This window comes from Oncorhynchus mykiss, chromosome 12 (assembly GCF_013265735.2).
Source record: "Oncorhynchus mykiss isolate Arlee chromosome 12, USDA_OmykA_1.1, whole genome shotgun sequence".
Lineage (NCBI taxonomy): Eukaryota > Metazoa > Chordata > Actinopteri > Salmoniformes > Salmonidae > Oncorhynchus > Oncorhynchus mykiss.
Genome location: NC_048576.1, coordinates 46,201,562 through 46,224,980, shown reverse-complemented (window position 1 = coordinate 46,224,980; position 23,419 = coordinate 46,201,562). Strand labels below are relative to the sequence as shown.

General features: G+C 43.3%; 1 protein-coding gene across 2 annotated transcripts in view; it reads right to left on the bottom strand.

Annotated features, from left to right (window-relative positions):
* Window positions 1-11,158: 11,158 nt before the first annotated feature.
* LOC110538903 (rho guanine nucleotide exchange factor 12) overlaps window positions 11,159-23,419 on the bottom strand; it is a 120,238-nt gene continuing 107,977 nt past the window's right edge. For both annotated transcript variants that reach the window (XM_036937653.1, XM_036937654.1), the window contains exons 32-39: window positions 23,192-23,279; window positions 22,776-22,853; window positions 22,506-22,600; window positions 22,088-22,390; window positions 18,877-19,182; window positions 17,996-18,210; window positions 15,484-15,556; window positions 11,159-13,657 (exon numbers count right to left, since the gene is read on the bottom strand). In XM_036937653.1, the coding sequence (XP_036793548.1) occupies window positions 13,647-13,657; window positions 15,484-15,556; window positions 17,996-18,210; window positions 18,877-19,182; window positions 22,088-22,390; window positions 22,506-22,600; window positions 22,776-22,853; window positions 23,192-23,279 (1,169 nt within the window). In that variant the 3' untranslated portion in view covers window positions 11,159-13,646. The remainder of the gene's footprint in view (window positions 13,658-15,483; window positions 15,557-17,995; window positions 18,211-18,876; window positions 19,183-22,087; window positions 22,391-22,505; window positions 22,601-22,775; window positions 22,854-23,191; window positions 23,280-23,419) is intronic.

The following is a 23,419-nucleotide window of genomic DNA, read 5'->3' as shown; positions in this document are numbered from 1 at the left end:
ACCTCAGACTCAGTGACTGTCTGCAGGGAGAAACTTTGTTGCAGGGCAGGGGAAAAAGAGGGAGAAGCATTGTGGAAAGTCGCATTAGAAGGGGTTGGAGATGAGGGAAAAGTTGGACGAGTAAGGAGGCATGGCTTAGTCAAATAGGAATCCTGACTTAATGAGGTGACATTATTACTTTATCACAGACATTATCACAGAAATTACAATAGTACTGTATTTCATTATCCACCAAATACTAGCAGATTAGTTAGATTGGAGCCAGGCAGGCTGTGTGTATAACTTGTTTGAGAGGTACAGTTCACTATGGGTATAGATCATTTAAATTCATAATAAATTAATAATTCAACTTCAAGACTTGGCTGCCACCTATTTAAGTGATAATGTCAGAGAAGCCGGTGTTTGGAGGATATATTGGCATGGATGTTATTCGAGGACCGTCAAACTGTGCCAATATATCCTCCAAACAACAGCTTCGAGGTCATTATCACTTTTATAGAACGGGTTACCAACATATACAAATAATGATGTACATATTTTCATTAACAATGTTATTTTGCTGAATTTATTCATACTATTTCATCCTTCCACAATATATAGTCCTGACACAAATCTAGGGTTTCCACTCAAGCCGGCTGGTCGTTCGTTCTATCCAGAGACACGATCCAGTCGTTAAGTCTTTTTGTTCGGTATCATCCTAAATGTTCTATTGCCATACGGGCTGGTAACGTTCTTATCCCTTGCTTGCTAGCCAACCAGGGATCATTTACAGTCACGTCAAACAGTGCAGCCAGAACAACACAGTAGCAGCATTTGCATTTGTTTAAGCTGTTTTTTAGTTACATTTATTTGGATACATCCATAACAGTGAGCTAATGAGGTGTGATTTCACCTGGCATAGAAAATGTGCTCACTCGTCAGGACACTGTTGTTCAGCCAACAATACAGCTAACACAATCACTTTCAACTGAAGCTGGAAATACTGCAAACTAGCTGCACTTCGTTTCGTATTGGTATTTCTTTGTAAATATATCCATAAAAATGTCGCTGATTCATGATTTCGACTGGCTGAGAAAAGCTGCCTGCCTGTCTGACACGTTCATTACTATGCAACAGCTGGAGATCAAATTTGAATATTGAAATAATGTTGTAAATGAGAGACGGACAGCAAGGTTTATACACATTTCCGCTGTTGAAAACTTAATGTTAGTCTAAAAGAAATGTGAGATAACGTCTAGATGCTTTTCATTTGGCACGTTACAGGTTCATCTTAAAATAGAAGTTTAATAAGTGTGAAGCAGAAAGGGAATATCCAGCAGAGGTTTGTATTAAACATTGTAGAGTAATATTGTTAGGGTAGACTACAATGAAAACACTGCCTTCTAGTAAGGAGAGAATAATCATGGTTTGGTTTCTTTTATTTTCCAACTTTACGACGGGTGACAGTGACAAAGACATTGATAAGTTGGGTTGAGTGTTGACAGTATGTGAATGGTAATGTTATGTGTTGTTGTTGATAGCACTCTAATGATGCGATATTTTAATAATTTCAGAAGCTGAGGTTTCATGATGAGTAGAGGGATTGAGCCTTGAGATTGTAAAAAGACTAGCTGCGGTTGAAAGCGAGTGCACAATGGGACATTTGGAGTAGAGGTATGAGAAACGTTCTTTGACAGTTTATGATTCTTGTTGCTTGGATTTGTAGTTTAGGTAACACCAGTAAATTGAAGCAGGACGGTAATGTCATTTAAAATGATAATCTGCTTCCATTACGTGGAACAGTGTCAAGTACTTAAAGTTAATGTTTTAGTATTGAATATTAAACTGATTGAATATTGTGCTGAGGGGGCCCAACTTTTTTCAGGTCCTAGATTTATTAAAACAGGTTTAATTTTAACTAAATTAATGCAACAGGTTTAACTGATAAGATTAACGGAAAGGGGCTCTGGGTTTGTTTACTTCAGAAGGTGTCTATTCCACTTTATGGAACAGTATTATCTGATGTGTTTGAGTAGGATTCTTTCTTCCAGGACTGATAGAAGTCCACAACAGTATGTCTGTTAAGGGATCTTACACATTAAATAGGGCCTGGCAAATTTACATGGTGTCACGTGTGCTCCCTCTCCGGCCTCTAGGTCACCAGGCTGCTTGTTATGGCGCACACCTGTCATTATCGTTACACGCACCTGCGTGTCATCGCTCACCTGGACTCCGTCACTTCCTTGATTACCTGTCACTCCCTTTGGTTCCTTCCCCTGGCATTCCTGTCTGGTGTCTTGTATTAGGTTTCATTTGTTTATTAAAACACTCACTCCCCGGACTTGCTTCCCGACTCTCAGCGCACATCGTTACACATGGTAGCAGGAAGATAAGTATGCCATGAACCAAAAGGTTGTGAGTTCCAATCCCAGGTGAGGACATGTTGAATAATAATTATTGTATAAATGAACAAGCACAATGTAATCATGTATGTCAAAAGGTGTGTCAAATAGGTTGAAACCATTGTATTTTAAAAGCACTAATTGCTTTTATGTGTGGGTGTGGAATGGAATGTGTGGGTGTCCAAGAGCTAAGTTTGGGCCAACTAAACATTTTAAGTTCAGGTAACATTTTGACTGAAAAGTTCAGTAAACTAAAAAAGACTGTGGAACCAGTTACTAAATAAGAATTAGTTGAATCAAACACTGTACACCTGGCGACGGTGTCAGAGTGCATGCACCTGACCCGCCACAGGAGTCGCTAGAGCATGATGGGACAAGGACATTAAGGTTGGCTAAACCCTCCCCTAACCTGCACGACGCTGGGCCAATTGTGCGTCATCTCATGGGTCTCCCAGTCACGGCAGGCTGCAACACAGCCTGTTATCGAACCGGGATCTGTAGTAACACAGTAAAATTTTAAATCATTCAGTCGTGTTATCACTGCAACGCTTCGGTTTCTGAGCCTCGGCATCCAACGCCAGGCTTAGACAAATGCAGACCAGGATGAGGGTAATCAGGGTGATGGAAACAGAGGTGAAGGCAGACCCGGACTAGACTAAGCCAAGGGTGCGCTGACACTTGGTGCTCAGAACTACCCGTTTTACACCGGTTTACAGGCAAGGCCAACACCCAACTTTTTGGGGAGGGGTGTGACATTGGGTTGGTCACATACCTGCTTGGTTAGTATGACGAGACATTATTGAGGGCAACAATTTGTTCAGGCAACTAGAGAATTATTAACACACATGATTAGCACTTTCAAGTGGCAATATACTGTAGCACAGTGGGTGTGTCGGAAATCTTTTAGCTATTTTTGGTCTTTGCCATATCTGTCCTTGGAAAAGAAACACAGAAACACAGCTTTTCAAATATTTACTGGTTTGCTTGCTATGTGGGGTCTAGACCAGGTTATTTTAAAGCACTTTGATAAGTACCTACTTAAGAAGGGCTTTATATATTATTATTTTTTTTAAATTAAGTTTTATTTACTCAGGGTAGCCCAATAGTGCCCTGAGTAAAAACCTTTTCACAAACAGGATGAAAATGTACATTACAATTAAAACAACCACAAGGCACAACCTCAACACAACAATGTCAACAAATAAACCACTACAATCAATCGAAACAACTGCAATTTAGTTCTACAACTTGAGGCAAAATTTATTTGGAAATTGGATGGTAGTTATAAGTCAGAAAGATCTCATAAATCATTAGGAACACCTCTTTCCATGACAGACTGACCATGTGAATCCAGGTGAAAGCTATGACCTCTTGTTAAATCCACTTCAATCAGTGTAGATGAAGGGGAGGAGATGGGTTAAAGAAGGATTTTTTTTTTAAGCCTTGAGACATGGATTGTGCATGTGTCCCATTCAGAGGGTGAATGGGCAAAACAAAATATTGAAGTGCCTTTGAAGAGGGTATGGTAGTCGGTGCCAGGCACCCCGGTTTGAGTATCAAGAACTGCAATGCTGGGTTTTTCACACTCAACAGTTTCCTGTGTGTCTCAAGAATGGTCCACCACCCAAAACACATATATCCAACTGTGGGAAGCATTGGAGTCAACATGGGCCAGCATCCCTGTGGAATGCTTTCGACACCTTGTAGAGTCTATGCCCCAACAAATTGAGGGTGTTCTGAAGGGAATAGGGGGTGCAACTCAATATTAGGAAGGTGTTCCTAATGTTTTGTACACTCACTGTAGGTCAATGGTCCTGCAATAAGTGGTGCAGAGAGCTGCAGTAAGAAGGGATTAAGTGAATCAGCCCCAAATTGATTTTTTTTACAAATCTTTTCAAAGCACTTAGTGCATCATAGACACCAATGGTTGAAATGAAAATAAAGTACATGTCTGTTAGTCACCGCAGAACAAATTGTAGAGAATGATGCATTAGAGGACTCAGAGATCACCCTTTCAAATAGGTAGCCAGCTGAAACAAAACAGCAATTAAAGTACCACACAATTCCATTGTGTCTAGTATGGGACCAAAGGCTGTCAAAACCAGCTGTCAATAAGGGGGTGGAGTTTTGTTTCAAAGATTTGACCACTTTAGCTGGATTACCACAAATGTGTCCTCTAAACTGGGCGCAGAAAAAATCAGCCTGGAGTAGGATTATATCGCATTGACATGCACAACTCAGCTGTACTCTACACAGACTGATGCTGCATAACCAAGATGTGCTTGTTTTTAGAACAAAGTGAGAGCTGCATGTAGCACGTGTGCACATTTGTTCATATCCTTTGCTAGTTAGTGAGTTAGTAGCCCAGTTATAGATCATTTATAGTCAGCAAGGGGGGGGGGGGGGGGGGGGGGGGGATTACCTCCTACAAGAGCACAACGGTACATTTTTAGACATCTTTGAAAATCAAGTCTGGTAAAGAGCTTTTTTTCCCCTTACTTAAAGCTGCAGGGTTGTATTTTGAGACGGGCATGAATAAGTTAGCCAATCGGCAGAGAGTAGCATCATTTGCCTGATTCTCTGTAATATTGGTATGGGAATAATAATGCATTTTAATTTGTAAAGTGGTTTCTTGCAACACACACAACATTTTCAGTTACCTCGTTGTCTGAAGGACAAGTGGATGCTCAGGTTAATATCAAGCCCTGCATGTTTCTTTCAAAAGTCATGGAATGTAGGACTACATTGAACACCACACATTGACTGCTATTGTAGGCAGAATGATAGAACAGCAATTTCCATGTTAATGTTATGCATTTTATCCATTGTTTCTGATGGTAGGCCACTACATTATGGTCAAATAGCCCCAGTAGCCTACTTGACCACTGTCTGAAACTGTAACTTAAAGCGGGTACAGCCTCAGAGATCCCGGTAAAACACACACCGGAAGTTGCCCAGAATTTTTGTTCAAGTTTGGGCTCAACAGAATTTGAGGGAACATTGATTACCACCACTATCCGATACACAATTCAAGAAATGCTGATTTTGCTTTTCTAACCAGAGATGGACATGTATTTCTCAATTGTCTGAAGGACTTTCAATCAAATGTAGAATCAGTCAGCTATAGCCCAACCTACATGTCTTTGCTGTAATTTCACATACAATTACTGTGTGAACCAAGGATTAGATCTGTTTTTCACCCGAGAGCATTTTGTGCGGCGCATGTTTATCTGCCACAGAGTTAAACAGGGAAATAAAAGGGTTAAGAGCCTGATCCGAATCGTTGATACAACCCACCAGGCAATCGACCTTAGCTCAGACAAAAAAAACATTTTGCTCATTAAAAGGTCTCTGTAATAATGCATGAGCAAGATTTAGGTAGTATAACATGTTTTATACAGGCAATGGGACTAGAGTCACTGAACTCATTGGCAATTATCCCATTGGCTGTACATTTATGAGGGGTATTTGTTAAGAATAATATCTAAGTAGATTTCTCAGGGTGTTTAAAGTTGGGGGGAGTTGGTTATCCGCGGAGTTAGATTTAGCTCAGTATAAATATCTTTCAGCACATCAGATACTGGCATCAACCAATCCAGATTAAGATCACACACTACTAATAATTTGGATTTAGCATAGTTAGACAGCAGGTCAGACAATTTGTTAAGAGCACAAAAGGATGCCTAGGGAGGGCGATAAATTCCCACTAGTGTCAAAGGTGAATTATTACACATTTAGGACTAGACATTCAAATTGCTTAGGGAATAAGGTGGTAATAGATACACAAACATATTAGTTGCTCTATATGTATATGGTGATGCCCCTTCCTCTGCCAACACTATCAGATCTAAAAAATAAATAAAAAAGATATCCAGTACATGTTAGTTACATCCTGAATGTTTTTTGTGACGATTTCCAAATGTTCTACGAATTTGAACGGGATCTTAAGCATTCACAATCTCTTTGTAGCAGCCCTAACCCTAATAGAAATGTCCAGTTGGATCTGTAACATTTCATTTGAACTATATCTCAATTATAACACTGTCCAAAGGTTGTCAAACATGTTCACATATACAGCACGTGGCGTTTTCCACCAAATCTAAGCAATTTACTTTACCGTTTTATAAGGTCTCTGGTCGCTGACAGGCATTTATGTCTCCGCCACATTGTATTCTTTTTATTTAACTAGGCAAGTAAGAACAAATTCTTACTTACAATGACGGCCTACCCTGTCGGCGCTGGGCCAATTGTGCGCCGACCTATGGGACTCCCAATCACGGTCCGGTTGTGATATAGTCCGGAATCGAACCATAGTGACACCTCTAGCACTGAGATGCAGTGCCTTAGACTGCTGCGCCACTTGGGAGCCCAAATCAGAAAGGTGCAGAGGTCTGGCCCAGAGACAATCTTAGCTGTTATAGTATTGTTGATATGGATATATTAGAGTCCAGGAGATGAGATTAGGACCTTCTTCTTTGTTAGGTATTTACTTATTCTATGCTGTATGATGCGGTCTTGTACTGTTTTTTTCTTGTGTTTTGTCTATAATCCATCAGGGACCTATAATGAACACGATGGGAGACAGAATGCTGGTTTCAAGCACAGAACGCAGCAGGTGTTTATTTGTAAAAGACCACAGGAGGAGGCAGGTAGCTGGGTCCAGGGGCAGGCAGAAGGTCATACACAGGGGGTCCAAGAAGGCAACAGTAACGTCGTCCGGGAGATCAGGCAATAGGTTGATAACAGGAAATCCTATAGGCCAAAGTACAGGCAGGAAATAAGCAAAAAGGCGTTGTTAGTGAGGCAGGCAGAAACTATCAAACACGGGAGAGGATTCAATTACGGGAAAAACAGATCTTGGAAAAGAAGTGTGTCACAAAACAAACAATACCTCACAATGATGGGCTGCAAAGAACTGAACTAAATAGTGTGTGACAATGACATACAGGTGTGTGAACAGGTGAATGGGATCTGGCGAGTGAGCTGTGTTTAGGAGATCTATGTGTTTGAGAGTGTGAGCTGGAAAGTAGGCTAGAAAGTGAGCTGCGTTCAGGGGATCTACGTGTTTGAGAGTGAGTTGGAAGCAGACGTTACAGTACCCCTTCCCCCTCACGGGTGGCTCTTCATGGCCTAGGAAGCTGAGCATGGGGCCTCCCCTGGGGACGTGGAGCTGGGCGGTCAGGACGGTTACAGTGGAAAGCCAGAATCATGGCTGGGTCGAGGATGTCCTGGGCGGGGACCCAGGACCGTTCTTCAGGTCTGTACCCCTCCCAACCCACCAGGTAGTGGTGCGACCACCCCAGGCGCTTGGAGTCAAGGAGGGCTTGGACAGAACAGGCCAGTGCACCGCCGACATCAAACGGAGGGGGTGCACCGAGGTGCACCACTGGAGGATGGAGAAGGCTCACAGGCTGGAGAAGGGACACATGGAAGGATGAGGAGATCCGGCATTGGCGAGGCAACTGGAGATGGTAGATGACAGGATTGATGCAGTGTTTTAATTTGAAGGAAACAATGAACCGGGGACTGAACTTTTGCAGGGGTCATGAAGCCGGATGTTCCGGGTAGAGAGCCACACACATTGCCCAGGGTAGAAGAGAGGAGTAAGTCAGCGACGCCGGTCAGAAATCCGTTTCTGGGAGAGGGAAGCTTGATGTAGGTGTCGATGTGCGGGATCCCATACAGAAGAAACACCTGTTGTAACATGCACACGGACATTTCCATGGCATTAGGTAGATGAGGAAGGGGGATGAGTCGGCACATCTTGGAGAACCAGTCCACTACAACTAAAAGAGTAGTGAAGCCCGAAGAGTCTGGCAGATCAGTGAGGAAATCCATAGCGATGTGGGACCATGGTCTACGTGGTGTAGGTAAAGGCTCAAGCTTACTGGTAGGTAGTTGATGAGGGCTCTTTACCCATGCACAGACGGGACAGGAAAGAACGTAATCTCGGACGGTTGCTGTTAGGGATGACCACCAGAACTGCGTGTCAGTAGCTCCGTGGTCTGGGTGATCCCGGGATGGCCAGAACTCAGCGAGGTATGGCACCACTGCATTAGTTGGAGTTTGACGGACGCCGGAACAAAGGTCTTGCCTGCAGGGGTGTCGGGGGGTGCTGGATCGTGGCGTAGGGCCTCATGGACGGCTGATTAGATTTCCCACTGTATGGGTCCCATGACACAAGACGGAGGCAGGATGGGCTCGGGAGCTGGGTTAGAGGAAGGGGAGTCAAATAGATGGGATAATGAATCAGCCTTCACATGTTTATTGCCAGGCAGATGGGTGACGGTGAAGATGACTGAATCGGGTGATGAAGAGTGCCCAGCGAGCCTATCTGGGGTTTTCGGTGGTTGGTAAGGACAAGGAATGGGTGATGAGCTCCCTCTAAGGCGGCACTCTTCGATAGCCAGCTTAATGGCAAGGAGCTCTCGGTTCCCGACATCATAGTTCCTCTCAGATGGGTGACAGTTTCTTGGAAAAGAAGCCACATCGGTGTAATTTGGGAGGTGTCCCTATCCACTCCTACACCAAAATCCTTGGAAACGTTGTAGTTCCTTTACGGTGGTAGGTTTGGGCCAGATAAGCACGGCCGTGACTTTGCCTTCGTCCATGTTGACCCCTCCTGGTGTCAACACTAAACCTAGGAAGGTTACCGTAGTAAAGTGAAATGCGTTATTCTCAGCCTTGACACAAAGATGGTGGTCCTGTAGCCATTGGAGGACCTGTTGCACATGCTGTACGTGTTCTGCAAGGGAGGGAGAGTAGATCAAGATATCGTCAATGTACACGATGAGGAATTGGTTGATCATGTCCTGGAAAACTTCATTCATGAAGGACTGGAAGACTGCGGGAGCATTGGTGAGACCGTAGGGCATAACGAGGAGTTCATAGTGTCCCCTAGCAGTGATGAACGCCGTCTTCCAATCATCCCCACTTCGGATACAGATCAGGTTGTAAGCACTATGTAGGGCCAGTTTGGAGTAGATGGTAGCCTGTCCAACTTGTTCTCGTGCGGCCGGAATCAGAGGAAGAGGGAAGCGATTCTTGATGGGAAAGACATTGAGGGGTCGGTAATCTATGCAGGGATAGAGACTACCATCCTTTTTGATGGCAGGGCCGTGAATGCTTAGCCAGGGGTGACCGAGGATGAGGGGTTCTTTAAGCGAAGACAACACCATTAACTGAATGACCTCAGAATGAAGGAGGCTAATCTGAAGGGTGATACTTTCGGTCATGCGAGTCACAAGACCAGTTCCGAGAGGTTGTCCGTCCAGTGCATTAATCCTAAAGGGAGGATTAACAGGGATTAGTTTGACTCTTAACTGTTGTGCCAATTGTTCGTCAATGAAATTACCTGCTGCCCCAGAGCCCTCGAGTCCCTCCACAAACAGAGTGACCCCATTAGCAGAAAGAAGAGCTGGGATACCAAACTGCCTTTTGGTAATATTAAAAAAGTAGAGGTGCTTCCCCGAAGTGGAGGGGTTATGGTCACCCCTTCGTGGTCACCCCTTCGTGGTGGGCCATAATGGGTTCGGGGCTATTAGACTATGAAGGGCGTGGAAGACTCGCAGCCCATGGGCGACTGGATAGGTCTGTGGTCCACCAGTAGGTTGCCAATGGATATGGACATCCGGATGTTTTGGTTGAGGTCCGTTAATTCTCCTTTGCAGGCCAGTTTGGTCTGTAATTTACGTTCCTACATTCCGATTACAACCCCTCGGTAGACTGCAAGGACAGCTGCCGGCAGCCATGGAGCGGAACTCAAGGGCATTCTCAGTGCTGGAGCGACGGCCCTGTCGCAGCTCACATAGCAGGTCCCCGGTGTGACGACCTGAAACTGAATGGTCGAACACCTCCTTGAAGAGGGTGTGGAAACGTGATTCAGAGGACAGATTAGAACTTTGAACAGTCTGCAGGACTGTGACCCAATCCAGAGCTTTGCCTGTGAGTAGGGAGATGAAGAAGTCAGCGGGGTGATGGACTATGTACAGGTTACATACATTGCATGAGAAATCCTTGACATTTCCCTGGGGAGCCGTCATGTTTATTAGGCATGGATATGGGGGAGATGAACGAGAGGAGGCTGTGGCACCTGATATCGGTGACACAGGAATGTACTGGTGAAGGAGGTCGGAGTTCATCAATTCGTTCCTCCTGTCGGGCTAGACATAGCTGCTGAATCCACCTGTCGTTTTTTGGCGAGGTATTCTGTAATGAACACGATTGGAAACAGAGAGCTGCTTTCAAGCGCAGGGCACAGCAGGTGTTTATTTGTAAAGGACTACAGGGGGAGGCAGGTAGCTGGGTCCAGGGGCAGGAAGACGGTCATACACAGGGGGTCCAAAAAAGCAACAGTACAGGCAGGGAAAAGGCTAGGAACGTCGTCCGGGAGATCAGGCAATAGGTTGATAACAGGAAATACGATAGGCTAAAAGTACAGGCAGGGAATAGGCAAAAATGAGTTGTTAGTGAGGCAGGCAAAAACTATCATACACGGGAGGATTCAATTACCGGAAAAACAGAGCTTCGAATAGAAGTGTGTCACAAAACAAACAATACCTCACAATGATGGGCTGCAAAGAACTGAACTAAATAGAGGGAGAGGGAGCTGCGTTCCAGGGATCTATGTGTTTGAGTGTGAGAGCTGGAAAGTGAGCTGCGTTCAGGGGATCTACGTGTTTGAGAGTGTGAGCTGGAAAGTGAGCTGCGTTCAGGGGATCTACGTGTTTGAGAGTGTATGTTGGAAGCAGACGTTACAGGACCATGTTGTAGACAAGTGAATTTCGCTTTAATGTGTTATCCCCTCGGTTGTACTCAGTGCATATTTTCCCCCAATAAAATCCATGTCAATCAATCAATCAACACATGTAGGACTACAAGGCTCTGTTTGGGTGTATTCTAAAAAAAAGAGCTCAACGAAGTTTGAATTTACTTGGTCAAAATATATAAATTCCAAAGCGTCTGACTCCCCTTTCTAATACACACTTGTGCTGTTAATTCACAACAAAAAATGTTGGGATCTTTTTGGGATCAGATATGAAAGAACCCTGGCATACCTTGAAAAATTGTCTGTGTAAAATACTTTCAGGGTATTAAGGCATTAAGGCCAAGGTTTCAATCCGATTATGCTTTGTCAGCTATTTAAATGTCAATTCTGACTGAGCCAACATATGCAGCGTTTACTGTGAATGCGGTCTCCGTGAACACGGGAACATTGCCTTTTAAAGCTGTATAGCTGACAAAGCGCGATCAAATTGAATCCTGGCCTAAGTTGTGCAATACTGAACTTCCCTTTTAAGTGTCAACAAGTAGTTGGGAAATATGTGTGGTCTCATTGCATTGCGAATAAAATGAAAGATAAACATGCGAAACAAGAAGGTATACCAAAATATGCTACAGAATTTTCACATCCAAGCTCAGAGAATAATACTCCATCATCAGTGTTTCCAGCCAGCTTCTTTAATCATATTTCCAACTCATATTTCCCTCCCTCTACCCAGTAAGATGAACTGAAACAAAATGAAGACATTTTGTAATCTTTCCCTTCATTTTAAACAATAGATCAGACAAATTTAAATCGCTCATCTAAAAATAACTATTTATGTTTTCAGAGCCAGAGACCATATTAATAATAGTGCTCATAATAATATAATAAAGTCTAGACAAAAAATAATAAAAATACAGATTACATTAATATTTTAGGGATAAAAGTCTTATTTTTTCAAATGTTTTAGTAGTTTCTGTTAAAATAATACATGATTGTATGATGTAGAAAGCAGAAGGAAAAAAACAACAAAACCAAGGAAATATGAAGATTGCTCTTACTTTAAGAGATGCAGTGTTGGTCATTATTGTACATAATTGTATTTATTTTACATTTAAAATAGTCCATAGAAGTCTCTTTTTTTGTTGTTGTTCACTTCTTTGTTTCCATTCAAGAATCCAAGCCACAACTTCATAATTAAACATTCTTCCAGCTGAGCTAACATTGGAGTGAAATTAATATACAGTACTTGTCGTGCCAGTACTTTCTCAATCCAACCATGAAATCACAGAGGCCTGTGCTCTCACCCCAGAAGCTACATTTGTGAGTGAAGAGTTCCTCAGTAGCTTGTAGCCAAAGGACACAGAGTTTGGAGTTCCAAAAACAGAGAAAAAGGAAGATGTACAGCTACTGGGCACATAGCTGGGGGGGGGGGGGGGGGGGGGGGGGGTGTTCCCCTGATCTAAGAGGGTCAATTAGGAATGGATGAATACCACATCACTTCAGGGGAAAGTCAATAACAGGAACGACGGACTGTCCTCTCGTATTTTGCTATATCACACGTGCTTCCAAAGTGCCACTAATGCCAGCCGGAGGATATACAGCCACACTGAAAGATTAAGAAAAACTACCTACTACCTACTAACAGTATTTCACTGGGTTGGCAAAGTAGACCTATCAGACCGAACTAGTCCTTTTTCTTGAGATGCACAAAATTTTTCTTTTTTTGGAGAACTGCTTGTTTTTCTTGAGATCCAAATTACTTGAGGACCTCTTAAGGGGATAACCCTAACTTCCACTTCCAATAGTCTTCCACATCTATACATACCGAAGGGAACATTTAAAGGGAACAGTTAAAGTTAGGATTCACCCCTCGGTGATTAAAGAATCTCTTCAGAATGTCATTATAGGCATGATGGTGGGCTAACTTAACGTACTATTATGTTTTGAAGTTTAGTAGAAACCGCTGATTAAAATCTCAATGACCATTCTCTAAACTTAAAATGTTTTGTTCTAGCGGAATTTGATCGATCTTCTGCACACTTCTCACTTTGGTGTGCCTTTGCTATGGTCCATGATCCTCTAGGCCGAAAGCATTAGCCACCACACGGGGATGCTTTAAGTTGGACTATAGCACCACGTACAGTGTGTTTCTGGACCCTGCTGGATAAATTGAAAGTGATGAGTCCCGAAGGCCCAATGCATGCGAGCAATGGGAAGATGACACTCTTATCCACAGGAGGAAAAATATCTGGTGGTTGAGGGGGGTATTGTCCAATGGTCCTTGTGAGAAGGCTGTGGAGAGTTGTGGCGTTCTTCCCTGATTTCCGTGTGTGCCTGCGGGGTGTCTCAGTCTCCACTTTGGGTCAAAGCAGCATTGGAGGGGTGAGGGAGTGATGTGGGGGCATCAAGAGGACAGGGAGAGGTGACCAGGTGTCCCCCTTCCTGTCAATGTCACTATTTTGTTCTCTTGTGGTGGAGGATTAGGGGCTCTCTCACCACTAACTCTCATCTGAAGATAGACAGAAAACAAAGAGAGAAATAGTGAAAACATATTTCCATTTTGCTTTCCTCATCTTGTTTTGCTCTTTGATGTCTGACCACAAAATGTATTGAAGTGATAATGCCCGAGAAGCCAGTGTTTGGGAGGATATATTGGCACGGGTGTTGTTAGGCCCGAGTCGAGGGCCACCAAACCGTGCCAATATATCCTCCAAACACCGGCTTCGAGGGCATTATCACTTTTATACAACTGGTTACCAACATATTCAAATAATTATCAACATTATTTTGATGAATTTATTTTATCCTTCCACAACACAAATCTAGAGTTGCTAGAGACGCGACCGAGTTGTTCAGTCTTTATGTTCTGTATCTATGGACGTGCTCCAGTCGTTCATTCTTAATGTTCCATTGCCATACTGGCTGGCAACATTCTTATCCTTTGCTTGCTAGCTAGTCAACAACGGCTAACTTACAGTCACGCCAAACAGTGCAGAAATAATAACAACAGTAGCTGCATTGGTTTAAGTTGTTTTCAAGTGACATTTATTTGGATACATCCATAACAATGAGCTAATGAGGAACAATTTTGTTCAGAGGAGCTAGCCAACAAGACAGCTAACACTAACTTCAAACTGAGGCTGGAAAGACTGCAAACTAGCTGCACTTCATTTAGTTTGACCTAGTTTTCAACTGACATTTCTTTGTGTATATCCATAAAAATTATGCCAGCTGATTCATGATTTCTACTGGCTGAGAAACGCTGCCTGCCTCTCCCTCTCATCCCGACTCCTACACGTTCATTACTATGGGACAGTTGGAGATCAAATTTGAATATTGAAACAATGTTGCAAATGTCGGAGAGACAAGACAGCAAGGTTTATACAAATCTCTGCCGTTGAAAACGAAATGTTAGTCGAAAAGAAATGTGAGATAATGTCTAGATGCTTTTTATAGTGGAGATCAAGTTTATAACTTCCCTGTCTGGGCTGATGAGACAGTGGATTGCGCAGTCGGATGGAACAGAGGAAATAAGCATTTTAACACCATAGATTTATCTGTGGAATAGACACCGGCTATGATGTTCTTTTAACAAAATCAGCATTCAGGATTAGACCCACCCGTTGTATACATTTAGGCCCACCCGTTGTATTAGACCCACCCGTTGTATACATTTAGGCCCACCCGTTGTATTACACACCCGTTGTACACATTTAGTTCCACCCGTTGTATTAGACCCACCCGTTGTATTAGACCCACCCGTTGTATACATTTAGACCCACCCGTTGTATACATTTAGGCCCACCCATTGTATTAGACCCACCCGTTGTATACATTTAGGCCCACCCGTTGTATTAGACCCACCCGTTGTATACATTTAAGCCCACCTGTTGTATACATTTAGGCCCACCCGTTGTATACATTTAGGCCCACCCGTTGTATACATTTAAGCCCACCCGTTGTATACATTTAGGCCCACCCGTTGTATACATTTAGGCCCACCCGTTGTATACATTTAGGATATCCAACAACAAATCTAGTTACAAGCTGTGATACGTATTCTGTTTGTTGTCCCGTGTGTATGGTTTACTAAACTTCAATGCTTGCAGAAATTACAATGCATTATTGGAGCACAATATATCTATGCTGATGTATTACAAAAGCCCTTTCAAGCATCTTGTGCATGCAAACTACTCTTGTATCTGTTCATGATCAGTAAAGTATCAGTGTGTGTCCCAAATGGCACCCTATTCCCTATAAAGCCTTATGGGACCTGGTCAAAAATAGTGCACTGTTAAAGGCTATATGGGACGCAATATCAATAATTCACGGTACCTTTGTTCTCCTCTGTGTCAGTAGCGGTTTCACTCAGCCTTTGGCGCAGTTCATTATACTTGGTTTCCACTTCCTGAAAATAAATTGTTGACAAACTTATCTCTGGTAGAACAGAAGCGATGGATACAATTAGTGTGTGGATGTATGGGTGAATGGATGAATAGAAACATTTAAAAGTATGGGCGCTTCTTAACAAGAGCTAGTGCCCAATCTCTAATATTAAGGAAGTCTTGAGGTTCTACTCGCCCGAATTAGAAAACGTCATGATAAGCTGCAGACCATACTATTTACCAAGAGTTTTCATCTACAGATGAAGTCTGAAGTTTACATACACCTTAGCCAAATACATTTAAACTCAGTTTTTCACAATTCCTGACATTTGATCCTAGTAAAAATTCCATTTTAGGTCAGTCAGGATCACCACTTTAAGAATGTGAAATGTCATTAATAAATGCATTGATGACATTGCATTCCCACAGTGACAGTACGTACATATCCCAACCAGAAGCCATGGATTGCAGGCAACATTCGCACTAAGCTAAAGGCTAGAGCTGCCACTTTCAAGGAGCGGTACACTAACCTGGACACTTATAAATGGCCTTCGACGAACCATCAAACAGGCAAAGCATCAATACAGGACTAAGATCGACTCCTACTACACCGGCTCTGAAGCTCGTCGGATGTGGCAGGGGTTGCAAACTATCATGGATTACAAAGGGAAACCCAGCCGCGAGCTGCCCAGTGACACGAGTCTACCAGACGAGCTAAATGCCTTCTATGCTAGTTTTGAGGTAAGCAACACTGAACCATGCGTGAGAGCACTAGCTTTTCTGGACGACTGTGTGATCACACTCTCCGTAGCCGATGTGAGTAAGACCTTCAAACAGGTTAACATTCACAAGGCCGGAGGGCCAGACAGATTACCAGGGTGTGTACTCAGTGCATGAGCTGACCAGCTGGCCAGTGTCTTCACTGACATTTTCAACTTCTCCCTAACCCAGCCTGTAATACCTACATGATTCAAGCAGACCACCACAGTTCCTGTGCCCAAGAATGCCAAGTTAACCTGCCTATCGCCCCGTAGCACTCAGAGGCTACACAATTGTAGCCATGAAATGGGAACACCCATGTGAGAATGCTGTTCATTGACTCATTGCTAAGCTAAGGACCCTGGGGCTGAACACCTCCCTCTGCAACTGGATCCAGGACTTCTTGATGGAACTCCCCCAGGTGGTGATGGTAGGTAACACATCCACCACACTGACCCTCAAAACAGTGGCCCCTCAGGGGTGCGTGCTTAGTCCCCTCCTGTACTCCTTGTTTTCCTATGACTGAGTGGCCGTGCACGACTCCAACACCATCATTAAGTTTGCAGATGACACGATGTGGTAGGCCTGATCACTGACGACGTTAAGGCTGCCTATAAGGAGCATGTCAGAGACCTGGCAGTGGTGCCAGGCCAAAAACCTCTCCCTCAATATCAGCAATACAAAGAAGCTTGAGAGCTTCAAGTTCCTCTGCGTCCACATCAAAGGATCTATCATGGTCCAAACACACCAACAGAGTCAAAAAGAGGGCACGACAAACCCTCTTTCCCCTCAGAAGGCTGATTGGGCATGGGCCCTTAGATCCTGAAAAGGTTTCTACAGTTGCACCGTTGAGAGAATCTTGACTGGCTGCATTACCACTTGACATCCGACCGCAAGAGGGTAGTGCATAGGGCCCAGTACAGCACAGGGGCCAAGCTCCCTGCCATCCAGGACTTCTATACCAGGCGGTGTCAGAGGCCCTAGAAGGCCCTAGAAATGGTCAAAGACTCCAACCACTCAAGTCATAGACTGTTCTCTCTGCTGCTCCCAAGCTAGCGATAGTGATGTACCAGGTCTGGAACCAACAGGACCCTGAACAGCTTCTACCACAAAGCCATAAGACTGCTAAATAGTTAACCAAATAGCTACCCGACCCTTTTTGCACCAACTTTTTTGACTCATCACATACGCTGCTGCTACTGTTTTTTTTATCTCACTTTATTCCTAGTTATATGTACATATCTACCTCAATTACCTTGTACCCCTGCACATCAACTCGGTACTGGTACCCCTTGTATATAGCGAAGTTATAGTTATTCATTGCATCTATTATTTTTATTACATTTTTAAAAACTTTTCTATAATTTCTCTATTTTCTTTCTCTCTGCATTGTTGGGAAGGGCCTGCACGTAAGTAAGCATTTCACTGTTAGTCCACACCTGTTGTTTACAAAGCATGTGACAAATACAATATGATTTGATTTTGTGCCGAAGCTGCCCTGAGTCCTCCATCAAAGAGCCGTTAAAACTGACCTTAGATCAGACCTGTCTTCAAATACTTTAAGTGTTTACTCTAGCCTGCCTGAAGTGCGAACACAATCAAGCACAGAAAGTATTTGAAATTAATTCAAATAGTATTTGAACCCAGGTCTGATCTAGGGGGGCAACTTCTTCATGGTACTCAAAGGGGGGTTGATGGTGTACCTTCAAGTGTTGCAGGTTGGCCTGCAGCAGGCGGATGTGGGTTATGACCTGACGGCTGAGGTTGGGGCCAGCATCCCCTGTCTGTGAGGATGAGGAGAGCAGCTTCTTCAGGTCGATGTCCGAGCCCCACTGGGCCCTGGCTCCACCCTTGCCACTCGCCTGACCATCGTCGTCTGTGCTGCTCTCCCCCGAGCCCCCCAGGACAATGTAACTGCCTGAAAAGGGAGAGAGAGGGCGCAAGAGTCTGATTTATTGCCGGGTCTTGTCCACTCTGCTCTAACGAGTAATGCATGGCTTGTGGTCATTGTAGAGGGAAACAGAGGACACATACATTTTCCTTAGAGCCTTATCCTTCAATGGTGGGGTCATAATATTTTGTTGCTTTAACCGTTCAGAAGATAGTCACATTTGTAGGAAGAATGAACCAAGCGCAATTTTCTTATTTTATTTGAGAGTTTTTCTCGTGACCCCATTTTCAAATCAGGTGGCCCCATATGGGGTAGCGACCCTTAGCTTGGGAAATGCCGGTTTAGAGCCATAAAGCAGATCATCTCTGAAAAGTGTAAGTTATGCCCACCTGATAACTTTTAATGTTCACAATTAAAAAGGAAGAACCTCACACATGCATAATGATATCATAAAACAGCTTGCTATAAAATCAATAAAATGGCTATAAACACAACTTGTTCAGCTATGAGGATATTTGAACAATACACATTACAGGGTGAATCCTAACCTCCGCTTAAGTCAAATTCAAACTTGTTCTCCTATTGACATCAAAACATGACTAAGTGAAAATTCGACTTAAGCAGAAGGGGATTGGCCACTAAGTCTGCCCTCCCATGACTTGTCCAGCTCCCTGAATGTCCCAGTTGGCTCACCATAGTCCTCAGATGTCTCGAAGAAGCCTGTGTCCCCAGACGGGAGTTCTGAGGATCCTGGGGCACCCTCCTCCCTCCCCGCCGTGCCGTTCTCCGAGGAGCCAGGAGAGGATGCTGCTGCGCTCCTAGGGCCCGATGTACTGCTGTTGCTGTCCTCTGGGCCCCTCAGTGACGTCGTCCTCAGCAGGCGGGCGCCATGAGCCAAGCCCTTTCTCTGCTCCTTCTCCTTCCTATTCTCATTGTTCTTGTCGATGCCCTCCTCTCTGCTTGTCATGTGGTTGAGAAGGACCTGCCTCAGGGCTGCCACTAGGAGAAGGAGAGACAGAGGGCAGTTAATAAAAAAAACATTTATTCAGGGGAACCCAATTGAGACCAGTCTCTCATTTACAATGATGCGCTGAGGACAAAAAAAGTCATCAAAACAACAAAAATATATAAAACTACAAAACAGCTACAGTATAAATACATTACCTCAGGTTATTACAACAATCAATTGAAACAATTGCACACTTCAGTGAACTCATTTAACTGAGTTTTAAACTGCCCTACTGGCATCAGGTAATCCAGGTGCAGTTTTTTTTTTTAAAGGTATTCCATAACTGTGGTGTGTTAACTGCTATATGGTCATGTCCATTAGGCCAATAAAAGTGTTGCGCGATTGACTGGTCCTGCCCCACCTGCTCTGAATGACGGGTCGCCGATAGCACAGTTCAGGCTGGATCTGATTTATCTCTAAAGAAACTGCAATATGCGCATTGAGCTCACAGGGGAAAAAAAGGGATTGAAATAATTGAACCGTTAAAAAACAAAAAATATTTTGCATGTTATTTTGACATTAAATCATGTCACATATCAGTTTGCAAACAATGTAAAAAGAAATGATTGCGTTCATTTTATTGTATTTAACCTTAACTAGGCATAAAGCCGCCACAATAAAGCCACATTCAAGGTCTCTTTCTTGAGTAAGGTATCTCCAAAATGCAGGTATTTCAGCCTATCTTAGAGCTTTCTATGGTGGAGGGGCAGCCAGCGGAATATACAGAGCGTAGACGTTGGTGATATTCTCTTGTTGCGCCGTGATTTGCTCAGTAATCTGTCACTCATCGGGACACTACGTCACCGCAGAACCTACAGAGAGAGCTAGGCAGCTCAAGTCCCTTGGGTGCTGCCATACATTTACATTAGAAGTGCCCATCCAAGAAGGCTCAAGGTCATTGGCCACAGACAAAATGACGTCAAATCACATATCTACCGCAGCTTTGATTGGACTGACCATATTACTTTAAAATCTTAGCTAGGAAGCTAGACAAGCAGTCATCATCATGAATCACGTTGACAATCTACTGGCAAATCCTTTTCAATCCTTGTCATATGAAAAAAAGTATGTATAAAAGGTATCGGTGCTCATTGGCAATTGGACATAACACAACAAGTCGGAATTTGCAAATTCAACAATGAGTGGTTTGGAAGGAATCAGTGGCCACCTGCAAGCGGCGCAATGCAATCACTAGCCTGCTATTCAGTGGAGTGGGTGTGTGGTCCAAGTCTGGGTTTAAGTTTTTTTTTCTCTTTTCCAAGCTCAAAAGGATAAATATTCACATGCAACACCATGGATGAGAAAAGGCTGAATACATTGGCCATGCTGTCAATCCAGCATGACTTCTGCCTGCGTTCAAAATAACTGGAAACTTGGACCTGGGAAATCTCGACTTCAGTGAGTTCAAGACAACTGGGAACTCTGAAAAAAATTAGCTCCGACTGGGAAAATATGTTCTGAACGGTCATCCAACTCAGAATTCCAAGCCGGGAACTCAGGCCTCTTTGTACAGCTGAGAACTTAAAAATAACTGATGTCATGATTTGACCTTGTTTCCCCACCCCAGAGTTCCCTGTTGTCTTGAAAGCACCCTTGATGACAAATGTTGCCCACAAGAACAACCGCGATGCCACCTTCCTGTTCAAGTGAGCACAGCACAACAATGTCGAGTCCAAAAATGTCTTGTATGCTTCTGCATAAATTAGCTCATGTGCTTTTCTTCACGAGGAGGAGATACTATATGTTGTTGGGTCTGTAACCATGTTTGCCAATGACAGTCTCTTCCCATAAAAATATTTGTTTTCAACAAAAAGTTCAGTAATAGACCCATGTAATTCCAGTTGATATTGCGAGGGTTGTTTTGTTTGCGCAATGCGCTGTCTATGCGTCTGGATCCTCATGATTGTATTTTCCCTCAAGTAGTAAGCGAACCACACATCCATCCATCTCTCTCTCGAAGAGTCAAGGCCTCAACATCTTGCTGAATTTATCTGAACTAACATCTGAATTTCTGTCGGTGTCCATTTTGAAAGTGCTGAACAAATAGGCCTACCTCGTTGCAGCTCGTTTGTTTGCACTTGCTTATACTTAGAGCTAAGTGTTAATTATATAAGAACAAACATGAATTTACTGAACATAAATGTAATACTGTATGAATGGTTCAAAAGTCAACTCATGTTGGCGTTCAGTATTATTAAGGACAATGAGGTTCTTATCGACTTACACAAATCCACAGGGAGTCAGTAGAAACCACATTTGTTTAAGCAAGTCTTGAGTTTGCCCCACCAAGATTTACATGCTAAAATCGCCACTGGCGATGTAGTAGGGAGTTGTAATTTTCAACAGGCCAATATTATACAAAGTGGTAATTAACTCCAATGACCATAATCCATTGGGCATCTACTTGCCCGGTCCGTGTTTTCTATAGCAGGCATAAAATAGAGGCAGAAGAATGCTCGATTGTAAGGGGATATAGAGCACAGCTGTTGCTTCGCGAGGTATCTCTACCTGAAAATACATGATCTAAGTGATTGATAGTTGGTATTCAAGCAGTCATAAAAGTATGCCTTATTTACTTTGAAAAACTACCAAATAATGATTTTGTCAAACAGCATATGCAGCAGCTCTATGATGGTTAATAAGCAGTCACTACAATCATGTGACTTTTATTAATTGTTTTATTCTGTGTTGTTACAGCATTCAGTCCAAAGTAATTGAAACCGACATTGAAAACGGATTATTTTTTCATAATCGTACCAACCTCAAAAAGCACTAATCGCTCAGCACTGGACAATAAGAAACACATTTTTAGTTTCCGTAGCAAAACATTATGATAGTGTCATTCGATCACTATGTGTCATATGGGTTTAACTAAGGCCAAGGTAGTAAACTCACAGGTTCTTAGGGCCTCCTCGGCTCTGGAGAGGGGCATGACGAAGGCATCATGGGGCTCCTGGTCATCGATGGCAATGCCTTGGCATGACCTCTCCTGGAGTAAGGGCAGTCTGTCTGCCAGCTCTCCAACCAGAAACGCTTCAACTTCCTCCTCATCTACCTCCTCCACTTCCTCCTCCTCCTCTTCTCTTCTGTCTAGCAGTAGCGGCGACTCTTCTTCCTTGTCGTCTGATTTGATGCTGTCTAATGGGTTGATCGATGTGGGCGTGGGTTGCAGACCAGGCGAGGAAGTGACATATTTTTCTGGGGGACACAGAAACATGGGTAATGAAGTTGTTTTAAAGCTGCAAGAAGCATTGTCAAACTCACAACTTTTCATAGGGTCGAAAAACTAGATTAAATGTTGTGTAATTGATACCTGCGAACTGGATACTTCCCGTGGAAAGGTGGTCTGGGTCTTTGCTCAGTTTGGGTATCCCTGTGCTGATCACCTCCACTGCGTCTCGCTCAGCACTGCAACACACATGAAAATTGCACACACGTAAATTATAAACTAGGGCGATGTGAAATGGGAGCCTTTTTTCATTTGACAGCAGAATATATAACAAGTTAAATATAAAAAATATTATATATATATATATATATATATATATATATATAAATAGCCCAAAAAGGCCAGTTAACTTACTCGGTCTGAGGTAAAGGTATGATGTTGTGCGGTTTCGTCTTCATGGTGTCTGCCCTCTGCGTTATCAGACACTGCCACCTAGTGGATGGGAGGAGCTAATGAGAAACATAGCAACCAGAGAGATAGAAAGAGAGCCCATCCCGTCTTTCTGTCAAGTGCCATCTATCTCTATGAGAGCAACTTAGCCTGGAGGGACTCGACTTAAAATTAAAATAAAACAAAAAAAAAGCTGCTTTTTCAGAAATATTAGTTGGAGGACCCTTATTTCCCCCTAGAATCCTTCAACTGGAATTTCTGGAAAACCTGGGAACTTTGATAAAGTGTCCAGAATGTTTCAATCCTAGTTCCAGCCAGGTGACAACTGAATGGGAAGCTTGAATTAAGTGACTTTGAGATGAACAAACAAACAGACTTACGTTCTTTGCTCAGACACGGTCTGGGCCATTAGCTCGTAGATCTGGGCTCCGTTGTCGGACATAGACAGCACGAAGAAGGACTTGTTGTCTGTCAGGGGAAGAGACAGCATATCATCAGAACATATATTATGACAGTCTGCTATGTTGTCTCTCCGAAGCCCGCCAGATATAGCCTGGTGCCAGATCTATTTGTGCTGTATAGCCAACTCCAATGTAGCCTGGTCACTT